Below are 12,650 nucleotides of genomic sequence, written 5' to 3'. Positions count from 1 at the left end.
AGCACTTAATAAATGGGTGAATGAGTTATTATGGTGGAGACTGAATCTGAGTTTTAGGGACAAAGCCTCAGCTCTAATTCGGCCATAAAAATAACATCTGCTGCAATTGTAGTAGAAAAACTCTCACCGTGTATACATTTACTATAACATTTCTACACATGGTCATAATAATCCATATAAAAAACTAAAATAAATAGACATTTTAGAAAGTATTAAAATATATTTAGAGTTGAATAAATAAATGATTTAAAAGAAAATAATGTCAATAGAAAGAATCCATTAATGTTTATTACTACATAACTACACTACACTATATAACAGACTACAACAAACTACCTGCAAATGAATGTCTGCCTAATTTGAATATTTGCACATCTGTAAGAATTAATGAACAGATATTCAGTTTTGAAACATCATTTTAACAATTAAACATTCCTCCAGTCAAATAGGGGTTAAAGCCTCTGAATGCTCATGCACATCCTCAATGTGAACATTATTTTAAACCATAAACAAGTTAAGTACCAAAACTTCCCTTACCGTGTGAAGGACACTGCTGAAGAAAAACTATTCCAAACATCTGGCCTTGCTATGACCTTGACCCTATTTGGATCAGTTCCAAAATCTAATCAGTTCATCTGCTGGTTATGACGATATAAACTAATACAGACATAGATTTTTTTTTTCTTTTTTTTTTTAGATTTTGTGTTCGAATGGAATTCGACAAACAGGAAGGAAGCTATTGGAAGACTATTTCAAACATCTGACCTCGCTGTGACTGACCCTGGATCAGTTTCCAAATCTTTTCAGTTCATCTGCTGGTTAAAATGATAATAGTATATAAATCCTAAAAACATTCAACCATTCGTTCTTGAGATATCACGCTAAAGAGAATCTCAGTAGATGAATGGCCAGTGGAAAAAAAGCATAAAAATAATAAAGTAATATGTGGAATAATAAATTGTTTACATTAACAATAATATAGTGGGGCATGTTCTTAAACCTACAGAAAAAAAAATTCTAAGATGATGTATTAAATTTGATTGTATTCCTAAGAGAACAACATATATTTTTTATTAATATACATTTTATGAGGGGAAATAGTGGCTCAAGCAGGCTCTGGGTTGTTGATTGAAGGATTGGGTTTTAAGCCCCAGCACTGCCAAGCTGCCACTGTTGGGGCCTTGAACAAGGCCCTTAACCCTCACTAATACAAGCACTGTTTTTCGTGGCTGATCCTGTGCTCTGAGCCCAACCTCCAAAGTTGGGATATGCAGAAAAAGAATTTTGCTGTGCTCTAATGTATATGTGACAAAATAAAGGCTTCTATTCTATACATTTTTATCCTTTTAGAGTTATATTTAAGTTTGTGGAATGTGTGTAAAACAATCTAGTTCCTGTTATCACTTACATTACAGCAGCTATTAAAAAAGCATTCTCTCAGCAACCTCTCTATAAAAATATGTTACTGAGAAATAAATACAAAGTCCTCTGTACCGAAGACTCTTCCATGGTGGAACATTTTCTCTGTCTCTGTGAATAAACTGTTACTATAATAATAATAACAATGAGGCATTGATATAAACCTGTGATCTGAATTACAGCACCGCAGTCAGAGCTGATCTTTTAGAAAATTCTTATGGCAACACCTTCTGCCAATCATATTCAAGAATTCAGTTTGTTTTAATACACAGGAAATACTGAATTCTCTTAGCAATAACATCACAAGCAGACAGGACAGCAAGTAGCAAGTAGTCTCAATTTACTTTGATATATTCTCAGTGATTTATTTAACAAAAGCCAAACCTACATATAGCCACAATATATACCCATGCCATATACCCACAATCCACACTGTGATATCCAATGCTAACTTCTAACCTACTAGCTTCCCACCTCAGCAGATTCTCCTAAGCAAAAGTGCTCCAAATATTACTACCAAAGAACAATTTATTGCAAAAGTTCTTTAATTTGGAAATAATCATCATACAGCATTACTACTAGCCTCTGGTGACAACATCAGAGCACCACAGAGTTCACAAAATTTTAAAAAGTTTACAAGGGATCAGTAAAGATGCATTTTTGAGACACATGTAGGTCAGGTGTGCACTTGTGACTAATCACCTGAGGCGGATGTTAATACAAAGGCAGTGATTATATTTGGTTTTCACCATATGCATGCAACATGGCTAGTCCGCATGTTGATTGTGCATGTACACAATCTGCTCAGGTTGCAATACCAACATAAACAATGGGAGCTGTATGTGACTCAACACCATGGCGTCTCTTAATTTCTCAAACGTACTCAGGAAAGATTGGTTTAATTATCAGAGATACTATGTATACTATATCCATCTTGGTGCTTCCTTTAACCTGCTGCTTGTTAGATGGAGTCTTTAATTGACAAGGTCAGAGGTCGTCCATTGGTGGACTGTGATCAGAATGCCGACACAGTACAGTATTTCAGTGCATCAAACCGAGTACTGAAAAAAAAGCCAATAAACAAGTGAGAGCAGGGAGAAAGGGGGGAAAAAATTGAAAAGTTTAGCATTCCAGGTTTTCTAAACTTTTTTTTTTTTAATTTCATTTATCGTCTCCAGTCTGATGACATTGCCTGTTTAAAGAAAATTAAACAATGAAAACTGAACGTTTAAAGTTGAATGTAGGGAAAATGTAGTACGTGTTTATTCACACCGTATCAGTTTCTAAACAGTTGCGTCTCAGGGGTTATAGAGTTAAGTAAAAAGTGGTAACATGAGGTGTAACTACAAAACAAAACATAACCACTACAAACTGACTTAATTATAGCCAGGAACTAGTCAGTGATGCTTATTAAAAAGTAACTCCTGTTGCCTTGATGTAATGACACTTACTTATCTAGTCTTTTGTAAGCAGGGGATTTTGTGTATCTTTCATTCTTTAAATTTTAGTTGAATCCCCCTGTTCTAAATGTACAAATGGTACAGATAAACAAATGGCCTGGTAACCACAAATCAAACGTCGCTCCTGTCTACATATGGACAAGCTTTGTGTGCAATTCAACAGTCCTGAAGCCTCCTGAACACACTGTTATTTAACATGGCACAAGATGGAAACACAAAACAATGCAGAGCTGTCTGACCACAGAGCATCAAGACCACACATTCAAATCAAGAAAGCCTTAAAGGGGTTGTTTGAAATTTTGAGAGCCCTCTGCTGCATGCAAGGCAAAATGCAACTTTGAACAAATTTTTTTTAAAGAAACTCTTCCTTTTACCACCGAGTTTTTCTACTGAAACCGTATATATAGTCTTTAGGGAAATTACGTAAAGCTGTTCAGTTCTGTTCCTGCTAAGAGCTGAGCTAACTTCTGAACTAAAAAAAATTTCCTAGATCTTGAAAGGAAATCCTAGTTATTGAAATTTCCTAGAATGCAATATTGCATATTTAAAAAAAACATTGTCCAATCCAAATGCAGCTCAGAAGCAGTCAATCTTAGTACGATCTCACAAGAACCAGTATTTCTCACGTTTCCTTGTTATGTGTAGTGCGTAATGATTATTTGTTATTTTCTGTTGCCACATTTTATTAAAACTATTTAAAGTTTATTAGAATTATTGTATATTAAATAAAACTAAACCTTATTAATGCTTAAACTATTGAGATTTTCTGATGGTAACGTCAAAAAAAAAAAGCTTTCTTTATTTTGTAATTATGTCACAATTTCTATTTTTTAGGGAATTTAGGAAATCGTCTGGGGTTTTCAGGAGATTTAGTAAAAGTTGTAAAGCCTGTAAACATCATTGTTTGGTGCCACAGGGACCGAATAACATGGTCTAACCTCAAGAAGGATGCAATTAGTTTACAGTGATTTATGTTTCATCCGTATCAGCTTTGGGTTTAAACGCTTAAACGTGAAAGAAATAATTTGCCATCTCTCTCTCTCTCTCTCTCTCTCTCTCTCTTTTCATCCTCAGGAACATTACATAAAATAAATCTGTTCACACAAAAATGACTTTTGTAAAATATTAGAACAAGTTTAGTAAGAGTTGGACATTCATCTGTACAGTGTTTCTACAGAGTACTGCATGCTTGCTGTAATCTGTAGATTGTATATTGATAAGAAACATCACCATTTTAGATTTAGCTCATCAGACAGCATACTGTCCTGAATAGAACAAAACCAATATGTTCAGACATAAATAATCAGCAAAAAAAACAAACAAACATGGGATATTAATGTATGAGAACATGTCAGAAAATACATCTGTTTTAAATCATCACTGCATCAGTATTTTAGAGCTGGTTTACGGAAACAAGATGCATGCAACACAATGACAGGTCATGTTAGTAATAGTAATGTTAGTAATGTTAACTAAGCAACCTGTTCAACATTTAATATACGAGTAAAATCAATAAGAGCCATTTTATGCATCTCTTGTGATTCTGTGGGACGTCTTGATACAAGTACAAAACATTCCTGGAGGCCTATAAAACCTATAGATTCATAATCGAAACTAATGCATGTAGTTGTTGTTCAGTCTGATCTTCATGTCCAGCATTTATTTAGCAATGTAATGAAAACACACCTGCATTGAATCGGCGCTTATTATTTCCCCTTGAAGTCGTTTCCCGATCTCGAGCGCTAATTTGGACTTTCCAGTACCGGTTGCCCCTAAAATCACGACCAAAGGAGGGATTATGCCTTTCCCAAGCACACGCTGCACACCAAGAGTGGAGGCCGCCATGATGGTAGAAACTCGACGCTGCACTGCGCATGCGCACTCGAAGCGGCGCGCTGAAGGACTCTAACTTAGCAACCCAAAGTAGTTCCCATAGAAACATTGTGGCAGCATGAGACACGAGCCCCTGTGCTGAGCTTTAGTTTCCCGGAAATCCTGCGTTTGCCTATTAGACGTCTATGTTATAAAATATTGTAGATGCGTAAACATTTCGGGTAATAATGGCATTGTTTTATTGTTGTTGTTGTTTTTTTTTTGTTTTTTTTAACAAAATAGTTTTTTTTCCACATTAACAGTAACAGAACAATAAGTGGCCTTGCTCACTTACAGCTGCGCACGTGGTTTTGTTGACTTTCCAGATCCAGTTGACTCACGCGCACGTCCCGGAGTACACGAATAGCCGCCCGGTTGCTATGGAAACTGCGGCACGGGGTAAAAAAGAGATGTCAGTTGCCATGGTGATTTGTCTGGAATACGCGTCTTCGTGCCGTGCGTGAAACAATCACCGAAAGTAACACAGAAAGGAAGGCAACGTTTATTAAAAGAGCCACACAGACATCTGTAGACGGTGATAGAGATATTAAAATTGATTCCCATTTATCCCAAAGTTGGTGTAGTTTTACACTTAAGCCATGATGCTGAAAAGTAAGAAAATAAAAAAACCTTTTCTGAAAAAATCAAAAGTACATTATAACTATGTTAACATCCTTATAATCATCAACATACAGTTTTCTCTAAAATTCCTAATGCAGACTTTTTTCAGATTGGAAAACTGATAATACATTAAAGTGTAGAACTGTCAACTTTGTCCTTTTTTTAAACAGACTGAATTTTACACTCTGTAAATACATTATGAAATTATATTATCTTTAACTTCAATTTTCTTTCAATTTTCAATTTAACTTTTTAATTTTTTCAATTTATTATTATTATTCTTATTATTATTATTATTATTACTACTATTACTATTATTATTATTCATTTTATTTATTTGTTTATTTATTTTTTTCCAATTTTCTTTCCATTCCTAAAGACTAACAGTTTTATTTTCTGGAGATGGGAGACGTTTTAATATTTCACAGGTGAAGGACAATTATAAGTCAATTTTATCAGTGTTAATACGATATGTTTTACCTGGAGCTTCCATGGGCTTTTAAATGCTTATGCAAACACCATATTCAGTTTTTGATTTTGTTTGAAATACTTAGTAACCTGTAATAAATTTTAAATGTATTCACTGCATGAAATATGTTTACAATAAAAAAAATACTAAGAGGAATAATATTGTGTTATTATCATGTTATTCAGCCCAATCTGCTAAAGTCCAGAATACACAAATCATCATAACTGTAAACACAAAAAGTGCATTAGTTTTTGATTAATTCATAAAAATAAAAGGTTGTGTTTTTTTTTATTATTATTTGCTTTAAATTATGTTTTATTCCATAACATTTACTAAAGAAAACACTGAGACATGATGGTTTTCATTTTGAATTTATTAACTGTGACTTCTATGGGCTCATGAGGTACTGAACAGAAAGTGCTTAATGCTGCTGTCATGCTCCAAGTTTAACAATTAACCACAAGGAGAGACAAAGTGTAATTAGTAGCAACAAAAAAATCTAAAACAAACACAACACAAAAAAAAAAAAAAATCTGCAAAAAAGTGAAAACACTGTGACAAACCTTAATAGGAACATATGAGCTCTTAAAGCTTGGCTTTTCCACTGAAAAATAACTATAAATAAGACAGAGTGTGGAGCTTGCTGATGGTATATGCATCTTAGAGATACCTGAAAAGCCTGAAATGTCAAGAAAGGTGAAAGTGATCAGTGATGAAACAAAACTATGAGCTTCCATAGGTTTTCTTTGGATTATTTTTCAGCGCAATTAAACCTAGTCCAACACTGAAAGTGATTTACAATAAAGAATTGGCATTTATAGTGACTTAAACTTAAGACAAGGTTGAATCTAAAAAAGGATTAAGGCAGAAGATGGGAGGTGGTCATCAGTTAAGTGTAGAAAAAGTTTAGGAGTGAGAAAGCAGTGCACCGTGCAGCATGATGACATTATACCAGAAGAACTGTAAAGTTGTGTGATTCAAAGGATATTGCACTAGGAAGAATAAATGTACTGTAATAAAAAAGAAATGGGACTCTAGTAAATGAATAAAGATGCATATACCACTAGTAAAGCTTTTGTTTAAAAAAAAGGGGGGGGGCAATGAAATAGACATTAACATTACAAAGAAACACAGAACTCTGTAAGAAAATAGATTATAAAACTCTTCTCAGCATTTTGGAATTACTAACCTAATATTATCTAAACCCCTTAAAAAAAGATGATTAGGCAGTGGAAACATCAAGGTGTCAAGCAATGCAAAGTAAAGTTTTATATAGTGATTTCAGTGTTTTACTTTTTTTTGTTGTTGTTTTTACTTTTGTTAACAAAAATAGAAGCTTTGAGAAACTCTGAAATAAGATTAAGCCAAGTGGGCCAACCGGGTTTCAGAACACAGGAGGGTAAAAAATTTTCAAACAAAAAAATCTTTTTTAAATCAACAACCTCGATTTTGGTTTTAAAAAGAAAAGCATATAGAATATAATTTTACACACCTATACATCTGAGCTATTATGTACAAATGGTTACAGATGTCACAGTTTATATACACGACATATCGATAAGGCATGGACTCAGATGTGCACCAGAACAAGAACAGTTAGAAAACTGCTAAAAACTAAATAATGTGATCTTTGTAGACAAAACAGCATACAGTAAAAACCTCCTGTCTCCAAAACTCCGATCCTGATATAGTATTGTAAATGCCACACAAACTTCACTTTAAATTGTTCAAATGGCACAGCAGGGCAAAGACTTATTAAACCAGATATTATGCAGATTTCTTCACACAAATCCACCTTTGTTACGGTGGTTGAATGTGCATACAAGTTAAATGCTACGTTTCAAGCAATGTCCAAATGGAATACAATTTTCAGCAGGGCATTCTTTGGAAATTTCAGTGAAGTTTATGTAATCCACAACACACCAGGAGTATCCGTCCCCCTAACTACAGAATGAAATGTGCAAAGATCGTTGGAGAAGGAAACAAACAATAAAAGTACAGATGTGTTAAATCTTAAATAATCCCCATTTTTTACCAGGCACGCTCACAAACAGTTCTTGCAAGTGGCCCAGGTTCTGTGAGCAACTTTAAAAGCGTTTCAGTTCTGCTATCCTCCGAAGGAGCTGTTGATGCCTGTTTTTGAGATGCTTCTTCTCCTGGGCTTTTTGCTTGTCTGTGGCATGTAGCAGATGCAGGTACTCAGTCGCCTTGGTCAGAATCACCACTTTGGGTGTCTTCGGACAGTCCACGAGGCCGGGAATCTCGTCTCTCAGGGCCAGGAAGCGTGAACGCAGGTCGTTGCGTCTCTTCCTCTCCAGGAAATTGTGGTTTTTGCGTCTGTCCATGTCTTCGCTGTCTGAGCTTTGAGGGCTGGCCGGCTGCGATTTAAGGCCATGATGGGATGAGGCGAGGGGTGTCGAGGTGGGTGTTGTGGAGTGTATGGGAATGGAAACAGATGCAACAGGTGTGTGTGGTTTGCTCTCGAGCTCGTGGAGTGTGGATCCTGGCTGGGTCTGGGAGGTCTCCTGGCGGATCCTCTTGCGAGGGGGCTCTAAATCAGGGGACGGGGCGGCATAGTTGTGCTGCTGTTGGTGGATGGAGATGTGGAAGCGCTTTGTGCATGGGTCGTGTGGGTCAGCGCGCACTGTGATGGTAACCGGCTTGCGTGAGTTCACTGCCCGTGACTTGCCATGCTTGTGTTCCACCGTCACGACGTCAATCTCCTCATCATCTAAAACAAGAGATATTACAAAACATTTAACACTCAACCACTTAGAACAAATTCTACAACATTCATTTAAGATGTATCATCTGCTGTAAAGTAGGTTATTTAATACTGATCTTAGTGCATTTACATTTGGCAGATGCCTTTATCAAAAGCAACTTGTATTTTATCTAATTTTATACAACTGAGCAATTGAGGGTTAAGGGCCTTGCTCAGGGGCCCAGCAGTGGCAGCCTGGTGGACATGGGAATCAAACTCACAACCTTTCGATTGGTCCAACACATTAACCACTAGGGTACCACATCCCTTAGTACAGCTAATGTCCCATACAGCTACTGATCCATCAGACAGCATCATACATATTCTGTGGGATACTATAAAATCTAGCACTGCCTTGGTTGGGATACTATAAAATACCAAAGTAATAAACACTGACCAAAATGTTTTTTTTCCTACAGCAGCCTTTTGGTATGAATCCAAATGCATTCAAGGCCTATACTTGCGTCATAACTTTCAAGTTTCCAAAATTACTACACCATTTAATAAATGGATTTATTCAGTGACAAAAGCCAGCTTAGCTGAGTCACATGAAAATCATGCACAAGCTACAAAAGAACATTAGTAACTTGATGAAATATTCATTGGGACATTTTACGTCTGGTGGTTCTGAAGTCTAAGAGAACTGCTTGGTTTCAAAAAACTGTCTTCTTTCAGGCTGGCATTTTCTATGGTTAAGGATTTAAATTGATAAAAAGCCTTTTAAGTTTTTCCTCTCAAACATACTTTAATCCTCCATTAAACCTATCCCAAACCTTTCTGTATCTGACACAAGTCATTAATTTCAGCCACTTTTCATTGGCTCGGCCTCCAGCCCTTCACTTTCATTGCCCCGCCCATCAGTAAAACAACCCATCCTGTTGTTCAAGCTCAGGAATGTAGGACCATGGCACAAGTCCACAGAGACATTCCACATGGAGCCCGGAATGATGTTAACCTCAAAACCTGGGCAAACACACCTCTGCATGATTCTCGCGTGTTACCGTAACTGTTTAAAATCCCATGCAGAAACAGCATATTACATTGAAAAGGACAATGATGAGCAGAACACTGACTTCAGAGGTTTAATATTAAACATCAGCACACTTTTGAGAGGTTTAATCTGAACAGAAACAAGTTTTCAAGTACAACTAGACTTCGTTAAGGCGTTAATGACTCTTTCACTTGCGTTGATAGAGTCTGTGAAGCGTACTGCCCTATAACAGATGTAAATCAAGGTCAAGGACTCTGCACCTACCAGAAGAGTCTGTGTGTGACTCAGAGCCAGAGGACACCTGCTTCTTGCAGCCGCTCAGCGGGAAGGTCAACACAGCAGCCGGATCCACACAGTCGGCCATCGGATTGCTGAGAGATAACGACTCCACGTGACCACTCTGTGACCTCGAAGGGGGAATCTGGGGGACAAGAGGCACCTTGGCCACACCCTGGCATAACATGTGCTCACTGACAGCCTTTTCAAGCCTTTGAGTGGCTGAAAAGCCGCTCCACATGCAGTCCTGTAAAATTATAGAGCTGAGGTTACACTGGGCCTCTTGCTCATCGTCCTGGCCAAGAAAGTGGGACACCCACTCAAGTTTGTCCCCCAGAGATGGACACACAGCTGTTTCATCCACCCTCCTCACAGGAGACATGGGCGGTGTGGGCACCAGCTCAAACTTCTTCCAGATGTCCTCACTTGGTGCAGTGGACTTAAAGACGTCTTCATCTGGATCATGGTCATCATAGAAGTAATGTTGGTACTGATCCGGCTCCCCCATGTCCCAGCATGCATAAGGTAAAAGGCTCGCGCTGATTCCCGGCATCTAGTCTTTCAGAAGTAACCAGCAGCCACAAGTCAGAACAAACAAGACCTAAAGGAAGAAAAACATCAGAGCAACTCATCAATAAAAATAAGTCATCAATGTGTCCTTAAGCAGCCTGTAAAAGCTGTATCGAGCATAATTTGTCCTCTTCCATAAGTGTCAAATAAAGAGATTTGCATCTAATGAATAGTCAATGAAGTCATATTAGTTTATTAAAATAACGCGGCAGATAAACAAGTATTAAGTCTATTATTCAGATGAGCTCGACGCAGTCACACCGCTCCCTTAAAGGTACCGCAGAAACATATAAAAGCTGCAAGACGAGAAAAGTGTCAAAGTAGAAGTTAAAAAAAAAAAAAAAAAAAGTTTCGCAACACGTTTATATTACACAACACGATCTACACCGGGAAGTGGGTTTAGACTCTGGGTACAGAACCGGGATGGAGGAAAACAGCGCGCTTCCTCTAGCAGACTAACGCACGTTCAAATAAACAAATGTAGCTAAAAACAGCTAAAAATTAAATGAGCAGAAACAACTAATGAGCTCACCGTAAAATATTCCCCGGTGTCTGTGTCCCGCAAAACATTGATTTGAGCTGCGAAATGTCCCTTTTTCCTGTACACCAGTTTATTCACAAAGATTTCAGAGCCATAAACTCAACTCATGAAGACAAGATTCCTAATAAATCCTGAAGAAAAAAAATATATATTTTTGTATTTCTTGCGTGCAGGTTTATAGGTGCAGTTGGTCCGTGTTTTCAGTTGTCTTTTGTCAAAGACTAAGTCCAAGCTGATGTAGAGTATAAACGCAGGATTGAACCAATGCCGCTTCAGCGCACTATAGAGCTGTTAAACAACTACAGCTCTGTATTATCCTGCAGAGCGGGTGAACTCATTTACATAAAGGGCTGGTAGTATTCACGTAGCCACGCCCATTTAAAGTGACAGGCTCCAAGAAATGGTATGAAACATTTAGCCACCTGATCATTCAGAAGAATTTCATTAAATTGGTAAAGGCCAGTTATAAAATATTATATTCTAATGCTTAACCTTCTAATGCCATAACCTTATAATCTTCTACTTTTAGTGTCTGCACATTTTTTTCAATGCCATAGCTTTAGAACCATTTACTTGTACTTTTCAACAATGTCCACACATCTCTGCACTGCTCTAGCCTTTCTATTTATTTACTGTACATATGTTTACATATATATATATATATATATATATATATATATATATATATATATATATATATATATATATATATATATATATTACATGCTGTACATATGCTACATATTTATCTGCACTTGTCTATTTGCACAATTGCTACTCTTTGCACTTCTAGTAAATGTTATCTTTGCACTCCATTTTGTTGCTGCGTACCTGTACTATGCAACGACAATAAAGTTGCATCTATCTGTCTAATGTTTCTGTAAATAAGTTTGTTTTGTAAAAGGATATGAATAGATATGAATTGATGCAGAGATGATAAATGCATCCGTTACTGTCCGAACAACGGAACATAAACATTCAGCTTTAAGTATTGTTTGTTTTCAGAAATCAGGCCAAGCAGAGGAAAAAATTATATTAAAATTATTTTTCACAACCTAATGTTTTGTCCCAGTATAGCCAGTCTACAGTCTGATGAGCTGCCTTCAGATTAATGATTGATTTAAATTCATGTGACTGGCTAACCCACAATAGAGCCACAAAAGCCATGCTGGTTTGTGTTTAGCAAACTGGAGTTACTGAACTACGACCAGTTTAATCTGCTACAGTGTTTTTTCAGGTATTTAGTCCTGGAAAATGTTAATATTTTCCGTGTTTGTGAGTTTGCTGAGATTGTAAGTGGTTAAAGTAACACACAGCTGACTATATACAGTTCATGTCCAGTGGCATCCCTGCTCATCACGATAGTTTGGCTTAAGATAAGTGAATAAATGTTTGTTTTTAAGCAGAACAAACACCAGAATGAAAAATAAGCTCCTGGCTTGGCATTGTAGTTTCATGCAACTTGTGTTCAAATAATTTCTTTTACACCGAATGTAGCAGAGCCACATTATAGACTACTAAAATGAACTTCTAATTTGGACTATAATCCCTTTTGCACTAAAAAATGAGAAAATATGCGATAGTGCTAGTTGTATGTATGACAATGTGTGTGTATGTCTCTGTGTGTGTGAAATTCTTTCACACTTATCTATCACACTTATGATACT

The 12,650-nt window shown here is 36.7% G+C and overlaps 2 protein-coding genes across 3 annotated transcripts in view; both read right to left on the bottom strand.

The window, feature by feature from the left end:
• Window positions 1-4,775, bottom strand: part of trit1 (tRNA isopentenyltransferase 1) — a 40,683-nt gene extending 35,908 nt beyond the window's left edge. Inside the window, exon 1 of one of the 2 annotated variants that reach the window (XR_009647535.1) lies at window positions 4,566-4,775. Coding sequence is in view for 1 of the 2 variants with exons in the window: in XM_060857132.1 (XP_060713115.1) it covers window positions 4,566-4,724 (159 nt within the window). In the remaining variant the exon portion in view is untranslated. The remainder of the gene's footprint in view (window positions 1-4,565) is intronic. The other variant, XM_060857132.1, reaches the window with a different exon arrangement.
• A 1,421-nt stretch (window positions 4,776-6,196) lies between these two features.
• Window positions 6,197-11,252, bottom strand: myclb (MYCL proto-oncogene, bHLH transcription factor b). The gene is made up of 3 exons (XM_060857157.1): window positions 10,975-11,252; window positions 9,861-10,473; window positions 6,197-8,572 (listed from the first exon to the last, which is right to left on the bottom strand). Exons 2-3 carry the CDS (start codon window positions 10,423-10,425, stop codon window positions 7,929-7,931), a joined length of 1,209 nt encoding a protein of 402 aa, XP_060713140.1. The 5' UTR covers window positions 10,426-10,473; window positions 10,975-11,252; the 3' UTR covers window positions 6,197-7,928.
• Window positions 11,253-12,650: the final 1,398 nt, after the last annotated feature.

This window comes from Tachysurus vachellii, chromosome 21, assembly GCF_030014155.1.
Source record: "Tachysurus vachellii isolate PV-2020 chromosome 21, HZAU_Pvac_v1, whole genome shotgun sequence".
Classification (NCBI taxonomy): Eukaryota; Metazoa; Chordata; class Actinopteri; order Siluriformes; family Bagridae; genus Tachysurus; species Tachysurus vachellii.
This window is presented reverse-complemented; position numbering and strand designations above follow the sequence as displayed.